The sequence below is a fragment of the Rhinolophus hipposideros genome, assembly GCF_964194185.1.
Source record: "Rhinolophus hipposideros genome assembly, chromosome: 14".
NCBI classification, from domain to species: domain Eukaryota; kingdom Metazoa; phylum Chordata; class Mammalia; order Chiroptera; family Rhinolophidae; genus Rhinolophus; species Rhinolophus hipposideros.
The window spans coordinates 37,266,407-37,290,885 of record NC_138060.1 but is presented as its reverse complement, the minus strand read 5'-3'; the positions used below and the strand labels follow the sequence as shown (position 1 = coordinate 37,290,885).

Below are 24,479 nucleotides of genomic sequence, written 5' to 3'. Positions count from 1 at the left end.
ACTGCACAGCAATAAACATTGGCATCAGTACAGTAGGAGCGAATGGCCAGAGCTGGAAATAGTTCAGGCCTTGAGAGGGGGGTAATTCTCTCGGAGATGCTGTGTTAAGAGCAAGGTTACCAACCTCTTCCACCCAGATCCCTTCGCTGGGCTCAAGCGGAAAAGCCCCAGAGGCTTAGATCAACTTGCCCAAGTCTCTCACCCCAGATGAGAATGACCACAGTCTCTGTAGAACCCTTGGCTCATAGCGAGGTGGCAGCACTGGCTGCTGTTTGATGAGATTCGACCAAAAGTCACCAGAGGTGGCCTTTTGGAATATGGCTTTCTCTTGAATGCTCAGCAGGAGCTCTCCTGCCCACTGCCCGGTGTCCACCCTGACTCGTGTCTGCCTCCTCATGCCTCCTCAGGTCGTACGGGGACTTGCAGTGCACCCCGTACTGCTACATTGACTCCACACCCTGCCGCTACTTCACCTGAGGGCTCCAGGAGGCGGGGGCTGCGTCCCACGTACCTGCAGCAGCTTCTCCACCCTCATTAAGCTGACCTCGCACCGTCCTGGTCCAGTTCCATCCGGAAGTTTCCATCTGCAACAAAACATACACAAACTCTTGCTGCTTTTAACTCAGTCCGACTGGAGGAACTTAGGACCATCCTGTCTTAATCCAAAGTGCTGGAAAACCTCCACATGCCCAGCCTGGAGACTGTGTGTGACCTACCGCTCCCTTCGGGCCAGTAGCGACCTACAGTGCCTGTTCTCTTCCCGCGTGTTGCCCACGCAGGCTGCGGAATGGCTTATTACTGTTAAGACACACGTAGACCTGCGGGCTGTTTGTTCTCATCCTGTTGGGGGCATCTGGGGTACAGGCTTCTCGGCCCCTCAACCTCTGGAAACGTGGGCGTTCTTACCTGCACAGCTGGCCGCTGGGTCTGTGAACCACACCGCAGGGAAGGGGACCCAGCTCTGGACCTGCTGAAGGACCTTGCAACTGGCCACAGCCCAGCACAGCCTCATGTGGATGTCCCCCAACAAGAGACCCAACTGTGAAGAAGTACTGAGAAAGCCACCAAACCCTCACTCTGCCTTGGTAGAGGGCAGAGGCCCAGTTGGGGTGCCTGCCACGCGGACGAATGCAGAGCAGTGGCCTTCTGCCGCATGGTGTTCCCCAAAGGGGCAGCTCCTCTTCGCCATCCCAGGCACTGTCTTGCCCTCGTGGCTCCCTGCACTGTGACCTCTGCGTCCCGAATGCCCCTCATGTGCATTTCTTGTTCAGGAGATTTGTTGGCAAAGGGGGAGCAGAGTCCACACCGGGGCAGGCTGTTGGTCTCAGTCCTGAGGAGAACCCCACCCTGAGTGGGGTTCCCCATCTGGGACCCCACCACTTTTGGCAGAGACAGTTTCTGTCCTGAGCTCCAGCCCCTGGCTGCCTGCTGTCTCCTACAAGGGCCCGGTGACCTCCCTCTGTGTCTCCGTAGTGAGTAGCCTGGTCCTCGTGTCCGTGTGCCTGAGCCCCACGTGTCTACAGGATCCTTGTGCTGCACGTCTGTGAGCTGCCTTTCATCGCCATCTTTCCCAAGTGGGACTCAGCTTTGTTTCCAAAAGACATCTTCCCCACAGCAGGCCTCACATGGGTGGAGGGACACTCCTGGGCTTTTTCACAAAGCTATTTCATGTGGCTAAGTCTTGGGGACTCAGCAGACGGGAGCTTCTGGCCTCTAGTGGATGGGGTCAGCCCGAAGGTGGTTCTTCAGAGGTGGGCACATTGGTCAGGCTGGTTTCCTTAGCCTCTACTGCAAGTCCTGGGGTGACATGCTGCTCCCATGGAAAGCCACCGCCTTCATCCTGGGATCTCCGGGTGGGAAATCAAGAAATAAAAGCAGTTCTTTTCCCCTGCTGTGGCTCCCTCTTCCCTGGGGATTTGGGGCCAGTGTCCAGCATTGCTGAATGGAATGAGGAGTCTGAATTCAAGTGTTCTTCCCAGCTCTGCAGAGGAGTCTAGAATTTGGATGCAGTCCCACTCCCTTGGGGACAAGGGAGGAAACTGAGGTTCAGAGACGTGGAGGGACTTGCCCGAGGTCACAAAACCCAGTCTTGCTCACTCAGGCCCGCCCCAGCCTTGTATTAGGTTGGTGCAAAAGTCATTGCGGTGTTTGCAATCATTTTTAACCTTTTAACCGCAGTGACTTTTGCAGCCACCTAATATTATGGTGTGGTTTAGGGCAGGTTGGAGATCCAGTGCTGCCGTGGGCCTTGCTGAGAGGATCGCTGTCCTGGTCTCACACGTTGGAGGGTATTAATCTGTTTAATTATCCGACATGATTTGCTTAACTTCTCTGAGTCTCTGTTTTCTCATCAATAGACTGAGAATACTAGTACCTCATTTCAGGGTTGTGTTGAATTTTAGTGATCATATGGTTACATTTTCTGACACCTAGAAACTGTTTAGGAAGTGTTGGATTTTATCTGTGTCATTATTATTTAGTGGTTTAGGCCGAATCAATGACATCTTTGGGGACCTGGGGTATTTTTCTTCCCTCTTTGAGGCTGGTTACATGAGTTCACTTTTAACAGCAGGTCAGCGCTCAGCCTTTACTGACGAGCAGTGAAAAAGAGCAGTGGTTCTCAAACTCTGCTGCCCGTAGCCCATTTGGTGAATACCACAGGGTGAACCTGTAACCACCACCATCAGGTTTCCTGACTGGTAGTGGGGAGACCAAACACCAGAGGAGCAATGGGGCGCCTCATCAAACCAAGAAAGATAAGATGACGAGAGGCTTTGGGCAGGGGTGGGGTTGGGGGTGGAGGAGAGGAAGTAGAATGCAGAAGCAGCCGTGTTGGGACAGGCAGAGCAACGCAGGCAGTGTAGAAAGGGGTCCACATCAAGCCTGGACTGGGAAGTGGGCGCAGGTCCTGATTCCCAGAAAAACTACAGAGTTCAGAAAAACCATGGAACGTTGTGCCTGAACACCCATCAGAAGTTCTGTATCTTGGGTGAAGATTGAAACGGCTTCTCTGAGTGAAAGTGACTCACGCAGCTCAGGTCTTTCAGGTAAGAGTAGAAGGTTCTGTTCTTACTGGTGAGCTTGCAAACTGCAAAGTTTTGACAGCCCATGCTATTAGTCACCAAGTTTTACAGTGATGTTTGTTCTGGTGGTAGGAGTAACAGAGGGAGGCTGGGGATGTCATTGGAAAGCTAACAGTATTCACTCAAATAACAGAGTGATCATGAGCAGCGGTGACCTTGGGAGAAAGATGGCTTCCTGTTAACTTGGCGGCTTTATTAGCATCTGCTCCAGCAGTCAGGAATGGCTGGCCCCAGGGCTGACTCGTACTCTCTCTGTCTGAACTGGTTTATTTTTACTCTTTCACTAGTAACGGGCCCCTCTGCTCAGCTGATCCAAGGATCCACCTGTTGCTAAGGTTCTCCAGGCCAGCCCAGAAGCTCCTACCCGAACCAGGGAAGTGTGGGGATGGGGTTTGGCCATAGGACTCTTCTCTACCCACCTACAAAACTGTTTGAGTGACAGACTTGTAAGCAAAGTAAGGTCTTTGAAGGAAACTTGGTAACTAGTACATACTTAGAAACCAATCTTTGGGAAGATGGTAGTTTCTGCGCATCTTGGGACACACACCAGTCATCATCACTATAAGAGAGGCATGGAGGGCACATATGGGTCAAATTGCTTAAAAGTCTCCAAACCTCCTAATTAATATGCCAACCTTTGGCCCAGAGACTGTTGTACGTGAGTTGTTTGCCCCATCCCTCCCCTGTAGTGGAGTAAACCCATTTAAATTTACAATGGAACTCAGCTCTTCCATTTGTGAGGTCACAGGGAGCTCACAGGTCAAGGACCTTGGCAAGTCACCAAAGAGATTATTCCACTTAAGTAACCCACAATTACCTCTCAGAAGCTCCAGGAGTGTTGTCTATTCTCCCTCATCTTCATCGGCAACCATTCTCAAAAGGTTGTAAATCACACAAGAGTAATGGGTGAAGGACTCCCCACCACACCTCATCCAACCCCCCTGAGAAATAGAGGAAAAAAAACCTCACGATGCCTTTACCAGAGGGGCTTTCTCTCTAGGGGTTCACCTGAGTTATTTTCAGCCCCAGACAGTTGACTTTTAGAGTCAGACAAGTCTACAAGAAATAACCTTACGAAAGGAAGAAATTGACTATTTTCCCTGCTCTCAGTTCCCCCTTACCCCACTCCCTTTATAGAAACTTAAGTAAAACAGTCACTGGGCCATAGGTTGGCCCATTCATTATAATGAGGTTTGGAGATTCTTAAGCAATTTGACCCCTATATGTCCTCCATGCCCCTATTAGAGGGATGGATGACCGGTGTGTCTGTCCCAAGATGCCCATGTAACACTGAAATTCTGCTGCAGACACCCTAGTATCTCAAGAGATTTTCACTTGTTATTTTGGCCTCTAATTTCTTCAAGAGCAATGATGAATTTTCTCGTCTTTGATGTTCCAACCCATATACAGTACCACACTCCACTGCGTGCCCTGCCCTGGGTTATGCTCATGTCCACACCTAGGATGGGAGGTTGAATGCAGCCATCATAGTCATGGATCATTACTTGAAGCTCACCGAGTTTTTCCCTAAGGCATGGCTTCTCAATTAGGGTTCATCAGAGTGACCTGAAGTACTTGTTGAAACGGATTACTCGGTCCCACTCTAGAGTTTCTGATTTAGTAGGTCTGGTGTTTGCATTTCTAACAATGTCCTAGGGGATGCTCGTGCTGCTGACCAGGGACCTCCTTTTAAGAGCCACTGCTCCAGGGAGATGACGCATCTGAGGACAGTTGCAGAAGACTAGACCAAAAACACAGGGAGGAAAAGTGGGGACTTTGGGTGGGAGGCTTTTTAATATTCTTCCATTAAACAGGTGGGATCTATACCCCTTCCTCTTGCATTTAGGTGGGCTTTTGACTGCTTTGACCAGTAGAATACTGTGGAATTGATGCTGTGTGACTTCCAGGCTAGGTCATAAAGGCCATGCAGCTTCGCAGAACACTCATTCTACGGGAAGGCAGCCATCACATAAGAAGACTGAGTACCTTGAGACTGCCTTGCTAGAGAAGCCATAGGCCCTCCTGGTTGATGGTCCCAAGTGAATCTGCTTCCGGCCATCCACGGTGTCAGACATGTGAGTGAAACCAGCCCGGACTTCCAGTCCTGCCCATCTGCCAACTAAGTACCACTGAGAGACCTCAGTTGAAGCCACAAAAAGCAGAATTGCCCAAATTCTGTCCTAATTCGTAACCGATTCCATGAGATAAAATGGATGTTGTTTTAAGCCGCTAAGTTTTGGGACATTAATAGTTTGTTACTTAGCAATAGATAAGCAGAATACTGCTCTAGGTTAAAAAGGGTTAGGAGGAAAGCAAACTACACGCAATGAATACAAGAGGGAAGTGCCAAGCCTAGAGAAGCCATTGGCTTGGGTTTGGTGCCCTCTGCAGGAGCCACGAATAGAAATGTCTTAACTCTTGATGGGATGTTTATCTGGCCAGGAGAAAAGCCGAGCGAGGAGAGGCCTTAGTGATTATATGGCCCAGGGTTCTCAACCATGGTGGAGACATGGGGTATGTAGAGACAGTAAATTTATTGCAAAAATTTCCCAAATTTTCATACCTCCTTGTAGCCATACCTTTCTAACATACTTTGCAACTCCTCCAATCAATTGTTGGAGTGTATTTCCCCACCCCTTGATTCTGAACTTGGCCCTGTGACTTGCTTTGGCCAATGACATGTTAGCAATTGTGACAGAGGCAGTTGTGTTTACTCTTTCACTCTAGCACTTCTCCCATTGCCATGACAATATGCCCAGGCTAGGTTGCTAGAGGATGACACATGGAGCTGACCTGCCTGAGTTGCCTCAGTTGTGTTGGCTAAGGCCATCCTCGAGCAGCTGACCCTTCAGCTGCCAGGCATATGAAGGAGTCCAAGCAAGACCAGAACTGTCTAGCCACGCCCAGTTTCCATTGCCAATCTGGACTTGTGAGCAAATGCTTATTATTTTAAGCCATTGAGTTTGGGGATGGTTTGTTACATGTCATTGCAGTGGCAACATTTGAGCATCAAACTCTCAGGTGACGAATGTATACCACCACTTCCCCACACTCACTGTCCTTCCACCTGAGGAAATGGGAGCCAGTGCAGAATAAGCAGCAGAGGATTCCTAGCCTAGATCTCTTTACATGTAATTGTATTCAATCCCAATTTTTGGAGCACCCATTAGATGAAAGACACCACAGAATGAAAAAGGAACAGGGTCTTTTACAGTCTATTGGGGGAGCCACGAACACAAGACAGATGTGGGCATTGATCAGAGGTGTGGAATGGAAGCAGGAGGCAGGATTACTTCCAGCCATCGAGTGTTGATTTGGGGTCAGGGGTATGTGTGGTATGGCATTCCAGGTGAAGGAATTTGGTGAGCTAAACTAGGAGCTGTCTAGGGATTTGGTTCAGCCCTTGCATGGTTCTCAGACCCAAAGCTAAGGTTGCCTGTCCAGACCAAGTCAAATGGCCTCAGATGCCTTATGGCTTATTAAAGTCATCCTTTAGTTTTGAACTTACATACCTTACAAAACTGAGGTGTAAGTCCTAATGAGCAAAAAACCAAATTAAAAAGGAGTCAATTTAGATAATCAGAGTTAAGCACAAAGGATTTCTGAAAGAACCCTACATTTTTCACTGAAAATAAAACCCAGCAAAACAGGAAGTATATTGTTGATCTTCATTTTTACTTAAATAGAGTGATCTTTTAAGAGAATAAACCAAGAAAAACTTTACACAGCAAATATTTTACATAAATGTAAACATGCACGTCTACTTCATAATTAAGCAAAATAAACTTTTAAGCACAAAATTTTAAAAATCATTTAAGAATGAGACAATGAATCCAAGACAGAAGTAACAGGAGCAACAAAAACACACATTTCGTAACGCTTCAATTGGTCTTGTGTTCCAACCTACTGGTTAAGGCCTGAGTTTCGGAAATCCTACCTTCCTTGCCAAATGGAAGCATCCAATTTGGCTGTACCTAATATATATCCACATATCAGAGTATTATTCTTTCAAAATAATGTAATAAATATCCCTTTCTCTCTCTCTCTCTCACACGCACACACACACCCTATTTAACCAGCCTCTCAAATAGGGAAGTAAGGATTGTGGAATTTTCAAGTTTTCCCACTATTGAAGCACATACATATTAATACCACACATAGAAAAAATGATTCTGCTACAGAAATAGTTAATGAGTGGCATCATTACAAATCTCTAGTTTGTTTGTATTGTTTTCCCAAATCACGTCTTTGCTGTGGTTTGCCATGGCTCCTCAGATACTTCAGACTTAAGTCTTTACACCTCGCCTAATGACCCACAGTTTGGTAGACGTATAGAACAAAAAGGCAATTTTAACAATTCAGTTAGAAACTTCAGAATTATGCAAATTAGCATGGATAGTTTTCAGCTGTCTCTACACGCCTGGAATGTTTTCTCTATGTAGGTCTACCCTCTCTATTCCACTGGTTGGTTCTCCTTGCCTCCTCCCCACCAGGCTATAAGCATCTGGAATACCTATTCCTATGGACCCCCCAGGGGATAGAGATGAGACTAGCAGTCCCTGCTTTGAAGGAGTTCAGACTAACCAGAGCTCAAGCAAGGAGCAGGTCAGTATGTGCACACAGTACTGCAGTCAATTGAAACGAACCTCTTCTCAATGGCACCCAGTGTGGCAGGGGAGAGGGGGCGGAGGAGAGATGAGAAGGCACAGAGGCAGGAAGAACAAGTCCAGTTTGGCTGGCAAGAGAGTACTCATGAGAAGTAGTCTGTAAGGCCAAATTCTTGATTTCCAAAAAGAAATAATTCCTTATTCTGGTGGGTAAGGCTGGCATGTGGGGGGAGGGAACCCCCAAAAGCTTTGTGCAGGGAACCAAACTGGAGCTGTGCTAGAGGACAAGTGTGCAGGCTCAGGTAGGATGGATGACGGGAGAGGCTGAAGCTCAGAAAGCTTGACTCGCCAAACCCAGTGCCACATACAAGCATTTCCTACAGAAAAAAGTATCTTTACCCGACATGCCCCAAACTACAGTTCTGTCTATGTATGTGAAGACTTTGGGAGAAAAAAAAAAAAAGGCTTAAATAGATATTTTTAGTTCAAGTTCCTGGAACCTGCCCCAGCTTGAGCAAGTTAAGAGCAGTGAAACATTCCCACATCCAGTAACAATTCAAGTCTCCCAATCACAGCCATCACCCTCCCTGAGCTGTCATTACCAAGGAATTATAAAGCAATTATATCAATTCGTTATAAATAAGTTCCTACCTGCCTTTAAACTCACTAACACCTCAGGATGGGCTGAGAACCCCCCAGAGGGTACGAGTGTGCACCTGTCACCTACACTTGGAGTGGTGGTGTGTGTGCGGCTGGACAACGGCTACCAGTCCCCACCTCCAGCTCACCGGGGTCGCGCTATGTGCTGGAAACAGGTGACTCTACAAGGCTCAACTGTAAGCACAGGCCCCACCACAGATCGAATTCCTTTCTAGGTCCAGACTGCTTTCCTTCCCTAGCTGGGGAGGGAGAGACCATCTGAGTGGAGGGACCCCAGCAAGTAAACTCATATTTAATGTTCTTGATACCCACCCAACCAAAGTAGATGGAAATTTCTCAGGCACATTCATTCAAATTACAGAAGTGAGATACCCCATCCTAATTATGAGACAATGTGTCACACATTCACTCAATATGGAACATTTACTAGTGAGGGACCAGTTTCCTGCAACAACAGACTCATTTGGAAACTGCACTCCCCAGAAGGCAATCTTGTGACTTTCTTCTAGCTGTGTATAAAAATACTCATCAGTGCGGGAGTCAGGCACAAACAGTGGTACAAAAGCACGAACAGAAATACCTTATCAAAAGCATGTGCTCATTTTATATTGCAGAACTCCTATCTAGAACCTGGTTTTTGAAAACCTATCGGCTGGTTCATTTGTTCAGATAGGTTTCTTCATCACACCTCTCTTCCTCTCCTACGTCCCCCACTGAAACCCACCGAGTGAAGAACTGAGAGCCCCAATCTGAGTCGCGTGTCAGCACAATGGCCGCCCGTCAATCTGCCCACCCAGCCTCATGTATGTGGGGACTGTCTGGTTCGGAACTGGAGCTAGACGTGCCCAATAAAAGCTCCAATGTCCATGTGTAAGTCCCATGTGTAAGAATCTGGTGCCAGTTAAGTGAACCTGGCCTGGAAACTGGCCGTGAACCAGCTGTGTGCTTCACTTTCCTTTTTGTAAGTGAGGGGTTTGAACTGCCAGAGCCCCAGGGTCCCATCCAGCTGACACTCGAGGACTCCACCTTGAAGTCCGTTTCCACACAGGCTTGTCAGGCTGGTTCAGACAAAACTTCCTTACCACTTTGTGCCCACAATTTAAAGTGGTTTTAACATACTTCTATGCTGCAGTTTGAGGTTTCCCTCCCTTTCCTCCCCCTCAAAGACTGTTTCATTTTACTGGTGCAGACCACTTGGCCAAACTGGTGACTGCTGAGGTTTAAAACTGAATCACTGGCTTGGTGAACACATGGCCTTTGAGTAACCTAGACCAGGGCCCATTTGTCTGTTTTTCATTAACAGTGTTAACCAAATAGAAATATAATTCTGTCAGTTCTTCTATAGAACTACTTAAAACTTTGAAACATGAGATTGTTCAAAAATTACACAAGAAAATCATCCATCACCATTAAGTTAAAGATTTGCATATGTGAGAGGTCCAGCTTCTACTACAGTCACTGACCCACAACATTTTCCTCTTGGCAATGGACTTCATGCAGGGTAGCCCGGGCGTGCAGTGTATTCGTGCACCAAAGAGTTGATTTTGAAAGATCCAGCTCTAGTCATCACTGTCACTGCCTGACTCACTCAACTGCAAGTCATTTCCTGTAAAAAGAAAACAGAATCAAACCAAAGGTACACAATTTAAAAATGACTTCCTCACAATTCCTTGGTTGACTGCCTCGGCTATCACACTATAGTAAAACCAGGCCAATTCAATTTAGTAGGGGAGAAAATCAATGTGGCTCAGTGACAAAACTGGTACAGTCGACATTTTGAGAGAAATGCCATTTTTGGTATCTGCAAAGCACAGCAATGCTGCTTATACTGGGATAGAAAAGCGGAGGAGTAAGCTAGATAGCTTTTAAATGTGTTAATAAATAGCAAGAAAATCTTTCTCAATACTGTTTCATTGTCTAGTAGAATTTTTCACATTAACTTGCTTTATAAAAGCTAAAATAACAAGTTGGGCTTTCCATTAAGGAAGCAGAATACTGTTTACACCTGTAACACGCTAATCCAATACTCCCTCTGGTACACCTCTGCCCAGTATATTCACATTACTTTAAAACAGAAACCTGAACTAATGAATTTTGTAAAGCCTCAAATTTCTGTTTGGTGTGCAGAATTTAGGTTTCAGGAGTAAAAAATACAAGTACTCAACATTTCAATCTATGACAATAACAGGCTCCCAGTTGATACCAATTCGATTACAATAAAATTAAACTTCTGTATTTCTAGAGTGCTAATCTCTATGCCACCTCTTCTCAAAATTTTTTCTGAAGACCCTGGTGTCTCTGAGACCCTTCAGGAGGGTCCGACCCCAAGGTCCTTCCTTTCCTTTTTTTTTTTAAAGTTTATTGGAGTGACAATTGTTAGTAAAGTTACATAGATTACAGGGGTATAATTCTGTATTACACCATCTATAAATCCCACTGTGTGTTCACCACCCAGAGTCAGTTCTCCTTCCATCACCATAAATTTGATCCCCTTTACCCTCATCTACCACCCCCTCCCCCACTTACCCTCTGGTAACCACTAAAAGGTCCTTCCTTTTCTAACTACACACTTGTGTGATGCCAGGTTTTCCTTCATATACTTCAAACTAAACAATTTATGGCAACAAACTGAATTCAGAAGCACATGTAAAAATCCATCTTTGTACTAAGCCAGACATTAAACAGATTCACAAAATATTTTAAAGCAAAGTTACTCTTCTTACTAAATATTTTTTGATTTGGAAAATTTATTTTTCACAAAAATTATTATTTTTTAAAAATGTAATGGTTTATTATTGTTCTTTTAAATGAATTCTTGAATATTTAAAATATTTTTACATCTGAATTTAGTAAATTTGTGCTATTTACTGTGATCTTGGGGTTTATAAGATAGTTCCGGTTGACACTCCTGGTTTAAAAAACTCTAATACTTTATTGTATATGAGGTATGCAAAGAGTAAGGTCTCACCAGTCGAAGAGCTGAGGGACAGGGTAACTTAAGAGACATAAAGAGCTAAAAGGAGTTTAAAGCACTGGTGGGCAGTGCCACAGTGACACCCACTGTGCCATTTGTTTGCTCCTTTCTAGGAGGAAAGAATGATTTAGCATTGACTGGGAATTAAAGCCACAGTAGCTGTCTACTCCTTTTCCACTATGAATACTAAACACCAATGTGAAACTTACTATCCCTAGTCAGCTGAGAAGAGCACCCAAGTATACTCTGAATTCCAGAATCTGGCTGTAAACAAGGGGACAGAAGACAGTATCCTTAACTGATACCATAACAGTGTTGAACTCCCTCAGGTAGAAAAGCAGAGCCGACTGTAGTGGTTTTCCAGTGAGGGTGATTTTGCCTCCCAGGGGACATTTGGCAACATGCTGAGACATTTTTGATTGACACTCCTGGAGGAGAAGGGGGCAGTGTTTCTGGCATCCAGCGGGCAGAGGCCAGGGAGGCTTGTAACCATCCTACAATGCACAGCACAGCCCCCACAACCAGCTTCAACGGGCCCAGAATGTCTGTAGTGCCAAGGTTGAGAATTATCTTTGCCAGGTCCACAGCAGCAGGGTTCACTAGGCTAGCTGCCCCACTATTGCCTCCAGATCGTCCAACCTCCGCAAAGGAAGCTGTAGCCCAGGAGAGCATCCATTAGGATTCTGGAGAAGGAAGAGCGTAGAGGACCAGCACTCTCCCCTCCTCCAAAACAAAGAAATGGGTTCTTGTTTTCCTCTGCTTTTAGTATTCAATGCATTGAAAGCCACCCAGACATTACAATGTCTCTTCCTTCATTGCCAAAGGCTAGTTGGTCTCCAAATATACCCAACAGCATAGGTCCCCCTGTAGGCTGTGGGACACCAGTCTGGAGACACTGAGTTCTGGGGACTGTATAAGCACCTGGAGGTGGGGGACAGTAGGCCGGCACGCAGCACCCCTAAATTCTGGTATATGCAAAAATCAAGAGCCTAGCTGTTCACGTTTCAGCATTTTCCAGAATTCACAAAACCTAATTTGTGCCAGTGGGGAAAAGGAAAGAGAAAAACAGATTTTTCAATTTTGTGCTTCCTTTTTTTACTATTTGATAATTTATTCCTTTCTGCTCCAAATGATCTTTGTCAGGATCCTTTGTTAAGCCTTAAGTACCTTTAGGCTTATAGATTCTTATCTAAGATAAACAGAAGGCACATCTGTGGCCTACATGCCCCCACTCTCTTAGCCACAAAAGGGAAAGCACACTTACGGAGGGTGTTCATGAGCTGGTTGCTTCCTTGTGGCCGACTGGTTCCGTTGGCGATGGCCGGCCTGTTGTTGGAGGCCTGCTGGTGTGAAGGCTGTGGCGACGCGGGGCCACGGTCCTCGCCTCCACTGCTGGAGCTGTCGTCATCGCTTCCTGAGGAGCTCTCCGAGTCTGAGGAGCTGCTCCCACTGCTGCTGCTCATCTGTTCGATAATGTCAACTTCAGCCCTCAGCTCTGGAATAAAATGACGGAACAGAGGTCAGAGGTCAGCGCAGCAACCATTCCCCAGGCAGCACGCTGTGCCTCCTGTGAGTAGTACGGCTGAGGAATGACTTAACACCAACTCCTGCTCCTCAATTCCTTAGAAATGAACAAACCAAATGACCACAACCAACAAAAAACACCTAACCTGTCTCAAGAGAGACAATGGAAACATTAAATTCACCCCAAATAGCCAAAAGGCAAACTATTGGAGGCTAATGACTGTTCTGTATAAGACACGAATTCAGTCTGTTTTGCCTTTATCTACTAAGAAAAAAAAGATTGTGAATTATGAATTAAACATCAAATAAGAGAAGAGCAATATTATGCTAAGATATTGAAAAATATTTGACTAGGAATTGACTAGTGCTTGTTTTGGATCGACCTCTAACCAACAGAGAGACCCAAGTGGTAATCAGTGCATTTCCCAAGGCACTGTGGAAAAATGAAGGACCGGAGCAGACAGCCTCTGCGGTCCTTTCCAGTTTTCCCATCCAGGAATAAATGAAAGCTTGCAGGAGGAGCCACAGTGACTGAAGAAACATGGCTAAACAACATTTCTCTGTTGCATTCTTTACATATTTGACTAACAGCCATGCCTGTCAGGTGCTGCATTTTTTTACAGATGTTAAGCAGGGAAGGAAAAACACTTTTTATCTAATCATTTCAATGTCACTGAATACAGTAAAGATACAGCACAGGTTTTCCTGTCCAAACACACCTTAAACTGCTATAGTTCCTTTAACTGGCAACAAATAATCACTCATGGTCCAATTCCTGTTCACAACTAAAGTAAAAACTTCCATAAATGGTATTCTAATATCCGTGAGGGAAAAAAAAATCAGGAGGCTTAAGAACTGTGCCCCATGCAAAGAGTGATTTCGCCTGCTAAAAGACAGTGTTTATAAACGGCGGAAAAGGCAAACTTCCTAAGGACAACTCTCTTTCCCTGTTTACTACTGTTACGGATTTAATTTTTTCATAAAACTTACTAATATGAAATACCCTTATAACTTCCTAGAAGTCTGGACAACTAAAACCATCTACTGTAAAGGTCAGAAAGTCAAGGTAAGCTTCTTTATCTCAGGTATATATTGGAGAAAAGAGCCTGATCAGATTTCTAAGTCTTTCTGGACCAGTGTCCATTTTCACAGGTCCTCCCAGCACTTTCACATCTGTAAGTTATGTGTTAGTACAAAGCTCTAGTCATGGTATTTTAAATGTCCCTCTAACCTAGATACCATACTGACATCGGTACCTTGTTTCCACCCCAGCACCTTGGAATTTTCTTCTTCCAAGGCCTTAAAGGTGTGCCATATGGAGCTTTAGACAGTAGTCATGCTTGTTGAAATCCTGGGCCTCTAAGCAGAACACTGCAAAGACAGCCACAACTCAAGTCATTATGCCTGGACTTCTCCTCGAGAAATCAGATAAGTGGTAAAAGCCCCCATCCTCAGCACATCTGGGGTGGTGAACTCAAAAGCAATCTTTTCAATGGCAGAGAATGTGCATGTCGTCTTGTCAACAAGGCAGCCTTGTGATCTCTACAAACATATTAACACCCTACTCCAAGTTGCTATGTGTGCCTCCAGAAAAGGCTCTCTACCTCTTTTGATGTCATCCAGCTGTGGTTCAGGTGAAGGGTTATCTTTCAAGGGGGAAGTTTTGGGTCCAACTGGAGGTTTTGTTGGAGCTCTGAACGGCATAGGTGGTGGTGGTGGTGGTGGCGGTGGAGGCTGTGATGGCTGCGGGGGACGAGTGGGCTGCTGTTCCATTCGGGCTTGGATTTTACTGCTCCCCTCAGCCCTGAAATGAGATACAGCCATGAAATCAGAGCGGCAAACCAGTGGTTCTCAAATTTGCCCAGGTGACCAAGCACCTGGAAGTCTCTGCAGAACCCCATGCTTTTTAGACTGCTGCAAAATACTGACATTGTTTTCCATTATCTATTTACTGGCTTGCTCATTTTGTCACATCCCAGCTCTTGCTGGCAAACAAGAAAAGTGTTCTACCCCAAAGTGGGAAAATTGTATCTATTAACAATTTCTTTGTAAATGGACTGGCCCAGCACTTTTCAAACTTTAGTGTACATACAAATCATCTGGGACTCATTAAAATGCAGGTTCTTACTTAGTAGGTCCTGAAATTCTGCACTTTTAACAAGCATCCAAGTGATAGACGCTGCTAGCCCCAGATGACATTGAGTAGTAAGAGAAATGCTCACAACCACCAGCTATTGGAAGAGTAACACAGGGCACCTGGTTCACGGAGGTAATTAATACAAATCCACTGAGTGGCAGGAAAGGAGCAGGGGCTCTACAGCGCCCTGGCACTGGACTTAGGTAAGTCACAGTCTCACTCATCCATGTCTCTTTATCTGCGTGTGTGTTTTTAAGGAAAACAATAGCACCTTTCTCAGAGTTATTTAAAGATGAGATAAAATAATGCCCTAAAGCATTTAGCATAGTTTCTGGCATATGATAACCCCTTAATGAAAGGTAGCTACTCTTATTTTTTGGTGAAACAAGTAAAGAAAAATGGCTTGAGGAAGCACAAAGAGAAAAACATCAGGCTGTAACACTCTCTTTAAAATGTAATTGCTATACTACAATAATTGCTATATTGCAATGTAACAGTAGAACAACTGGGTTACTTCTATTTATAGAATGAATTTTGACTTTAAAATAAAATCTATTTGGCTTCATATCAGACATGTAATACCCATCAAATATCAAACAGAGCTCACTAGCTCAAAAAATAGGCAAAATTTTTGTTTTGGTATTATAATGACCTCAAATGGATCTTATAAAAAATACTGTTTTTACTCTAATAAAGACTATATACCATTCAATTATTCTTTCATAATAAGTCTATAAAATTTCAATCTCATCCCTCAAGTGGTACTGTATCAAAAAGCCTGAAATTAATAAAATGAATTTAATTATAAAGTACACCCCTTTCCCCAATGGCTTCCACATTTCAGGTCTTAAAAAAATTCTTTCTATTACATTTAAAGAAAAGATATTTTATTGATTGAGAAGACGGGTGGAGCTGTTGAGATTATCGACAGGATACTGGGAAGCCAGCTGTTCACATCCTTGTAAAATTAAGGAATAGATAATACAAAGACAGAAACATCACATCAATCTGTACCTGGTGATTCACATACCTTGTTTTCTTGACCTGAATGCTGCTACTGAGTTTTTCCAGCACGTATTCACCAGTGTCATGATTAATAATAAGCACACAGTCTTTCTGATAAGGCCGTTTGTTCCCCTTGAACACAGTCATTGGTGGTGTGGATCCCTATATGCCACAAAAAGTAGAAGAGGAACAAAACTAAACACGCCAGTTATGAATGTCAAAACGGAATTTACAGGTGACTCCACCTCATCAAATCTTTGCTCAGAGCAACTCAAAAAGAACAGATTAAACTGATTTCTATTTCAACTCCTTCTGGCTTCACAGTGAAAAGAAAGAAAGGGGAAATAATAAGTACAGCAAGAATCTGTGACTGTGCAATTGGTTCTAAGTAATCAAGAAAGGTAATAAAATTTTTAAATTACTGTACATTTTTCTAGGGATTCAGGAAATGTTACAAATAGTGGTAAAGTGTGAACTGAGAAAAACAAATTAACCATTACTTGTATTACACCGAGCAGAGTTTTCACCACGAGAAGTAAAACTTCTTTAGTGAGCCATCTCTAAATTTCCTTGTAATTGGAGAGTCCAGGGCTTCCCCCGCATGCCAAGTAACCAACAGCACATCTCCAAAGGCAGCTCATTCATTATTCTGGTAAGCTCAGAGTTAAGTACATCATGCCACTCACTGGCCTAGGCCCTTTCATCATGAACCCATTGCTCTGAGGTTAAATAATTAAATCTTTAAACCAACTATGTAGCCCTTCATCCCCACCCATACCACTCACCCCTGGCCTCTGCTGGCTCCAGAGCAGAAGGCATTGTCTCACACCCTCAATTTCTTTCCTTTAACAAGGCTTCTGCCTATAACGCCAGCCCCTCCCTCTCTTTCAATTGTACTCAACCTTCAAATCTACTCAGAGGCCACTTCCTTAGAGAAGCCTTCTGTGACTTTCTAAAATAAGTGCTGTTTTCTTATATTTAAACTCCATACCATAAGCTCCACAAGAGCAAGAAATGTGCTTGTTTTGTTCAAGACTGTATCCTCAGTGCCTAGTAATGGACCAGCAGACAGTAGGTGCTCAATTAATATTTGCCAAATACAGGATTTAATCCCTTGTATAGAATCAAAAACTGTTTGGCTCCTTAACTCCTTATTCATACAGTAAACATTTAGAGTAGGAAGGGACCTTAGGGACCATTTAACTAACCCCTTCATTTTATATTTGGGAAAGTAAGGTCCAAAGGGAGACGATGTAACCTGCCAAAGGCAACAAGTAATGAAATAGAAGTATGAACTGGAAGACAAGTAATTTTTCCAAAACACAAAGCATCCCAGGTCTCCCTGTCCAGAGCCTTTTCATTCTATCATTTGGAACTTTCTGTGTTCCAGGACAGGGTTGTGACATGCAATGAATGACACATGTTCACTAAGAGTATTCTGTCTAATCCTTCGGGCTTTGTGATCAGAGTGCTGCCTTGGGCAAGGCTTTACAAAAGCCCCTCTCTGCAAAGGTTCTCAGTTCAGCTTTTAACTAAGTTCTGCATCGTTCCATTAGCTGAATGCTCCGATCGGCCTACACTTCACCCCCTGCCAGATATATGAAAGAAGTAAACCCTACTCCTACCTGCCGTAACTCTTGGCTTGGCAGCCGCACTCTCCTAAATTGTCATTGCTATATATCAGCATGGCACCTCGGGCTTTTCTCTATGTCTAAAAGAGAGGCTAGGTGTCCAGGTAGGATCCTTGTCTACCTTGTAGCAAATGGGGGGAAAGGGAGTGTGGGGAAAATGGCAACAACGAATAATTTTTAATCAAGCACCTGAGAAGCATGAATTCTACTCCATGCTATACCCCAAATCCCCTTTTTCCTTATGTTGGTACTTTAGAAAGTTTTAAACAGTAGGAAATTCCAATTGTAATAACATGAAATACGAGGATTCACAGTGGTTGTACATTTAAAAAGACAACAACAATGGAATAAACTCACAGGGATATGTGGCAGCGTAATTGTGACTTCATCTCCTTTGCCAACCTGAAGCTCTCCTTCACAGGAAGTATCTATAGATGCTGGCTTAAAATCATCTAAAGGGAAAGGAAAAATAGCATTTATCCACCAGGTTACTTATACTAAGGGCTTTCTGGGTGTTCTCATTTAAGAAATAATTTTTTTTTTATTACTCAGATAAATAGAAAGTACAAATAATTTAGAATATTTAAAAAATCTATTTTACTGTGGAAAACTTCACAAAAGCAGAGACATTACACCAAAACCCTATGTACCATCATCACCCAGCTTTAATAATTACCAACTCAGGGACAATCTTGTTTCATCTATACCCCCATATACTTTTCCTCCCAGCCCCCAACTGGATTATTTTGAAGGGGAAAAAATCTAGAATTTATATACCACTTTATTAAACAAAGATATTCCCCTCTCCCCAGTGACAGATGAAAATGAATGCTTATTATCGACAATAAAGTATTTTGTTAGGGTTGTTGTGAGGCTCAAAAGCAGCAGCATATTAATAAGATTCTGTGATTGTAAAACTCTACATGAAACATGAAAGGCCACAGCATCATATAAGCTGATGTCATTTTGCATAGGAACTGTCAAAATTAGGATGTGCCACACAAAGGTACCCCTGTAGATGTTCAGAGTAGATGGCTGAACTGTATCTCCACAGGGTAGCCCTGCCCATGTTTCTGAATTGCCGTTAAAGTGCAACATGAATGGCCATCTTACTCCATTTTAACACACACCTGCCTCAAAACGCAGGGCAGATGCATATGCGAAGTGTCTCATTTAAATTCTACATTACCCTTCACTTTGCTACAACATCAACTTAGTAAACTGCTCAGGAAATGAAGCTCTTATCACACTCCCAAGACCTTCCCTCTAAGAGAGCTGATCTGTTGCCAGTCGGAAGCATCGTAATGGCAGGGCAAAGCCACGCACAAAGATGGAACATCATTCTCTAACGCCCTCTTGCAATGTGTTGAGTCACACCTATTAGCTCCTTTGACAAAAACAAGTCTTAACCAGGAAACCAGGAGTTGTGAATCACAGAGCGATGCCCGTCAGCTCCTAAAAGCCGGTCTTCCCCCGGGACAGAGCAGACGTGCCCTTCCTCCCTCAACACTCCATAATCGGCAAGGTCCAGCAGTCATGGCGACTGCGACAGTCTGTGTGTCTGCTCTCTTCGCCTCCAGACAGAGATCAAGCTTTAACGTATTCCAGGCTCACAAATGCTAATTTTATCCTTCCTCCACAAGGGACCCGGTCCTGCGTTAAAGTCAGGGGGGTGCAGGAAGCTGTAAGAGGACGCTCTGCTGGGGCGCAGAGAGGATGTGGACTCTGGCTGCACGAGGGGAGGGAGCGCCGCGGTCGGGGGGCCCGAGTCAGGACGGACGAGGACGGGCAGCCGGGGAAAAACGGGAGAGGAGAACGGGATACAAGGGAGTGGATGAGGCTCCCAAGCAAACAGCAAGAGTCCTTTAAACGTGGAGAACCGCGGCGGGGGAACCAGAAGGGGAGGGGATGGCTCAGAGGGAGAACTGGAGTCCGACGTGGGTCACACTCTCTCGGTAACAAAGGGGGTTTGGCAGGAGGCAGGGCGGGCGGGGGGATGAAGAGGGGTACGGGCCAACGAGCTTCGGAACAGTGTCTGGGACCTTGAGACAGAAGACCAGTGGGCAGTGACGAAGGGTTTGGTTTGGGAAGAGTAAGCTGGGGGGCCAAAACGGGGGAGAGCGGGGTCTTGGAGGCTCAAAGGGGGGAGAGCGGGGTCCCGGAGGCTCAGAGGGGGGAGAGCGGGGTCCCGGAGGCTCAGAGGGGGGAGAGCGGGGTCCCGGAGGCTCAGAGGGGGGAGAGCGGGGTCCCGGAGGCTCAAAGGGGGGAGACCGGGGTCCCGGAGGCTCAGAGGGGGGAGACCGGGGTCCCGGAGGCTCAGAGGGGGGAGAGCGGGGTCCCGGAGGCTCAGAGGGGGGAGAGCGGGGTCCCGGAGGCTCAGAGGGGGGAGACCGGGGTCCCGGAGGCTCAGAGGGGGGAGAGCGGGGTCCCGGAGGCTCAGAGGGGGGAGAGCGGGGTCCCGGAGGCTCAAAGGGGGGAGACCGGGGTCCCGGAGGCTCAGAGGGGGGAGACCGGGGTCCCGGAGGCTCAGAGGGGGGAGAGCGGGGTCCCGGAGGCTCAGAGGGGGGAGAGCGGGGTCCCGGAGGCTCAGAGGGGGGAGAGCGGGGTCCCGGAGGCTCAGAGGGGGGAGAGCGGGGTCCTGGAGGCTCAAGGGGGGGAGATCGGGGTCCCGGAGGCTCAGAGGGGGGAGAGCGGGGTCCCGGAGGCTCAGAGGGGGGAGAGCGGGGTCCTGGAGGAGCTGGGGTAGGGGAGAGGGGAGCTGACGTAGGCAGGGGTTCTCTGCACACCGGAGGGCCGAGGGAGGCGAGCAGGGATTCGAGGTCGGCAACAGGCGGCTGCGGAAGCCGCAGGGACCCGTGGAGAGCGCTGACTTACAGCGAATGGTGTGGAAGGAGGCTCGCGGTCGCTTCTCGAAGCTCTCCCCCAGCCGCAGGCAGTGTTCCTCGCGGTCCAGCAGCGGGTTTACGGTCCCGTTCATGGCCCCCCACACGGGCGTCGCGCCCGGACCGGCGCTCCCCAAGTACGGCCGCGGTCTGAGCTTCCGGCACCGGCGTCCGGGAGTACGGTGCTCCCGTGACACCGCTCCGGAGCGCACCGGGAACGCAGCCGGCGCCCACCCAGGGCCGGAAGCAAGTCTCCGCGTCGGGGTGGGGAAAGCCCCAGAGGAAGCAAGGCCTCGGGACTTCCGGCGTCGGGGAGGGACTTCTGGGTTCGTAGCGGAAGTGGCGGGGGCGGTGCCACAGCAATAGAATCCCGCCGGGATTCTGAGCTGCTCAGCGCTGGTTAGTTCAGACGCGGGTTTTGCGCGGCGGCTCCCGAAGTCTGCTTCCGAGGTATGTGCCTGGCGGAGGGCTGGATGCGCCTGACACTACCCGTCCAGTTGAGTCTAGGAGCTGATGACAGGGAGCCCAGAGCGCCGCTGACTAGATTAACGCGGGTCTGATCGCGGGCCTGGCCAGCTGTCCTCAGGCCCTGGCGGCCGGGTCGGCCTGGTTTATCCCGACTGTCCCGAGACAGATGGCCCTACACCGCGCGTCACGCAGTCTCTCCCTCCCCTTCGCGCCGTGATGGCGGTGCGGAGGCCCGGAAGGCGACTCGCCCGCTGGTCCGGGGCAGCTCCTCGTGAGCGCGATCAGAGGTTCAGGCCACGCGCACGCAGTGGTTCCATCTTCCCCGGAGACGCTGCGTCTGCGATCCCGGGGAACGCGCGACCGCCGCTCGTGTGCGGCAGTGAGCCAGCCGCCTTCAGTGCAGGCCCCGGCGGCGGCGGTGGAGTCGCCCCTTCACGGGCTCCGGAAACGACTGAGTGTTCTCCCTCCGGGGTTTCCCCGCGAGTTCTCGGGAGTGTCCTCTTTGTGAACCGCACCGATTTGTTACAGCGGACGACTTAGTCCGCTTTGAGTCAGTGCTCGGCGCAGGAGGGTCCGGGGCCACTGCACGTGAGCCCTCTGCAGGCGGGGACTTTGTCTCGCTCTTCTTTGTGACCTCTCCTGCAATGGGCAGCGTTTTGTGTGGAGTCAGCGCTAGGAGAGGTTTGGTGTGTTGAACTTTCGGGGGAAAGGGAGGTGCTAGCCCCGCTAACTCAGTACCTTAAAGAACTGCTCTAAAAGTACTAACCAACAATCCCCTTCTTTTTCCTGCGAAGCAGAAATGCTCCCCGAGGCCTGACCCCACGCCGAGGAACGCCACCTGAGAAAACCCTGCCCGCACCTGCAGATGCCGCTTGGAGGCCTCAGCTCACTCCGGGGTGGAGAATCCTCCGCGGTGTTAACGCCACTCGCGTTCTCCCCGGGGATGGCGTCTTTGCGCGGGGAAGGGCGCCGGGCAAGGAGTCTCGGCGCTGACCCAGAGGAGAAACCGCAGAGAGACCCAGCTTTAGTGTCTGACTTTAAACAGCAGAAACTGGAAAAAGAGGCTCAGAAGAACTGGGACCTTTTTTACAAAAGGAATAGTACGAATTTCTTCAAAGATAGACACTGGACCACCCGAGAGTTTGAGGAGCTCAGATCATGCCGGGAGGTAGCGTCACCCCTTGTGTGAGCTGCGCTTCCTTTAAAACACGTGGGAGAGGAGTGCTTTGCTGCGCTTTTATGGAAGTGGGAGGTGGAGGGTTTGTGAAGCCTGTCGGACTGCTTTGCACCTTAGAAATACCCCGTTTGCTCTCGAGTGGTTTTAGCAGTTCCCGGGTTGTGTACTGCATCCGAGGAAGAACGTGAATGGGCGCTTCTGTTTCTTTCAAGCTAATCTGAAAGTTGTAAATATTAACTGTACACTGAGTGACTTCAGTGACAGATTCAGATTCGTGAATGATGATGATGATGATGACGATGGACACTTTACCAGGACCCTTTTCTAGAACTTTCCATGTGTTGTGTAATTTAAGCCTCATTATAATAGAACTGTGAAGGAGGCATTAGTGTTATCCCCTTATTGATAAAATTGAGGCAAAGGTTACTTAAGTGATTTGTCCAATGATAGAACACGGGTGAAGGAAGGCGTCTGGATTGAATGCAAGCGGTTTAACCCCTGAGCCTGTTCTCTTAGCCATTACCCTGTTTCCTCCACGCCAACTTGCCCAATGTTGGATGACAAATTGAGATATCAGTATCAGCTTTCGGTTATCAGTTTACTAGTTTATTGTCTGCTCCAGGGGGCAGAGACCTTTCACGTTCTGGACCTTTTAATTTGATTTGTTTCTTCATTATGCAAATATAGTGTCGTCTAACTTTGAGTTCTCTTTTCTCAGTTTGAAGGTCAGAAATTGATTATGCTTGAAGCTGGCTGTGGGGTTGGGAACTGTCTATTCCCGCTTTTAGAAGAAGATCTGAGTATCTTTGCTTATGCCTGTGATTTTTCTCCAAGAGCGGTTGAATATGTCAAGGTTGGTGCACCATCCTGGTATTTTATGATTGTTTTTTCGGACTTGTTTGACCTGCCCTTTATACCCATTTGTCCAATTCCAGACCTCTCCCTGAAGCTAACCAGCTGTGATCACCATAAACATGTTATAGTTTTCCTGTTTGCATACATATATAATACATGTAGAAACAGCTTTATTCAGAAAAGTAGAAATACCATCATGACACTATATACTTATACCCAGATTTAATGATTTCCAGTATTTTGCCACATTTGTTTTATAGACTTTTTTCTTTGCTGAACCATTTTAAAGTAAATTACAGACACTTCACTGCTGAATTTGTCTGCATACATCTTCAATAAGGATTTTCTCTAACTGACCACAAAATACATCTAGCAAAACTAATTGTAATCCCCTAATGCCATTAGTACTCAATTCAGATTTCCCCAAATAGTCCCGGGTATCTTTTATAGCTGTATTTAATCAACATCTACTTATCCTTCATTGGCAACATGCAAATATCTAGTTTTTCCATCAGCCTTTCACATTTTTGGCATCTGTTACACTTTTTAATAGTGCAGTCACATTATACTGTAACTTAACTTTTCTCACTCTACATTATGTCTTGCAGTTTTTCCTTTTTGTATATATAGGTCTACTACATTTTATTTACCTGCTGCAGTATTTCTTAGAATGGATATACCATACTTTAACAATTACCCTGTTGATATTTATTTAAATTGTTTCTAACTTTCTGCTCTTATAAGTAAGGTTAATGTAATCACCACTGTGCACGTGCTCTCCAAAACACGTGTACACGTTTCTCTATGGTGAATAATGGAAGAAATAGAATTCCTCGGAGAAAGAGTATACATATTTAAATTTTGATAGATAATCCAGAACATTATACCAATTTATAATTTCACCAATAACATAAAGATAACTTTTTCTCTATGCCCTCAACATTTGATGTCAGTCTTTATTTCTCCCAATCTTATGGGCAAAATAAAATGTCTCCATATTTTAATTTGTTTGTTTCTTATAACCAGTGAAGTTGAAGTCTTTATAATATGTAAATAAGCATTAGTTTGGGGTTTTTTCTGCTTGTGAGTTCCTTTATTCCATATATATTTATTGGGAGCCTAATGTGTGCCAATGAGTGTTGTAAGGACTGGGATTAAGTATAGTTTATTCAACATTGTTTTATGATATTGTTCTATGATAGGATTTAAATTATCAAATTTGAATTTATTAATCTGTTCCTTTTGAGGTGCTAAGGTTTTATGTCTTGTGTAGGAGTTATATAATCACATATTCTTTTTATATTTATTAATTTGGAAAAATTTTCGTCATTATTTTTTCACATATTTCTTCAGCTCTGTTCTCTCTTCTCCCTCTAGGATTCCAATTACATGTATGTTATACCATTTGCTATCGTACCACAACTCTTGGATGTTGTTTTGCTTTTTTGTTTTTTTAAACTTCTTTTCTCTTTGTAT

At 46.0% G+C, this 24,479-nt stretch overlaps 3 protein-coding genes across 8 annotated transcripts in view; 2 read left to right on the top strand and 1 right to left on the bottom strand.

The window, feature by feature from the left end:
- Positions 1 to 1,892, top strand: part of COLQ (collagen like tail subunit of asymmetric acetylcholinesterase) — a 60,311-nt gene extending 58,419 nt beyond the window's left edge. For all 6 annotated transcript variants that reach the window (XM_081071311.1, XM_081071312.1, XM_081071309.1 and 3 more), the window contains one exon: positions 408 to 1,892. In XM_081071311.1, coding sequence (XP_080927437.1) covers positions 408 to 477 — 70 coding nt within the window. In that variant the 3' untranslated portion in view covers positions 478 to 1,892. The remainder of the gene's footprint in view (positions 1 to 407) is intronic.
- Positions 1,893 to 6,737: 4,845 nt separating this feature from the next.
- EAF1 (ELL associated factor 1) lies at positions 6,738 to 20,820 on the bottom strand. The gene is made up of 6 exons (XM_081073315.1): positions 20,496 to 20,820; positions 17,979 to 18,073; positions 16,016 to 16,152; positions 14,453 to 14,652; positions 12,589 to 12,819; positions 6,738 to 9,956 (listed from the first exon to the last, which is right to left on the bottom strand). The coding sequence occupies exons 1-6, from the start codon at positions 20,596 to 20,598 to the stop codon at positions 9,910 to 9,912; spliced, it is 813 nt and encodes a 270-aa protein (XP_080929441.1). The 5' UTR covers positions 20,599 to 20,820; the 3' UTR covers positions 6,738 to 9,909.
- METTL6 (methyltransferase 6, tRNA N3-cytidine) overlaps positions 19,534 to 24,479 on the top strand; it is a 17,955-nt gene continuing 13,009 nt past the window's right edge. The window contains 3 exon segments of the mRNA XM_081073314.1: positions 19,534 to 19,576; positions 21,769 to 22,139; positions 22,867 to 23,001. Of these exon segments, the coding sequence (XP_080929440.1) occupies positions 21,837 to 22,139; positions 22,867 to 23,001 (438 nt within the window). The 5' untranslated portion in view covers positions 19,534 to 19,576; positions 21,769 to 21,836.

Bases quoted from the DNA above. Each gene is read 5' to 3' on its own strand.
- EAF1 (XM_081073315.1), bottom strand. From the start codon at position 20,598: ATGAACGGGACCGTAAACCCGCTGCTGGACCGCGAGGAACACTGCCTG. The intron at 12,820-14,452 runs GTAGAGAGCCTT...ATTTTATTCCAG, and splicing joins GCTGGATGACATCAAAAGAG to AGCTGAGGGCTGAAGTTGAC. The intron at 9,957-12,588 runs GTAAGTGTGCTT...TTCTTTTTACAG, and splicing joins CCAGCTCATGAACACCCTCC to GAAATGACTTGCAGTTGAGT.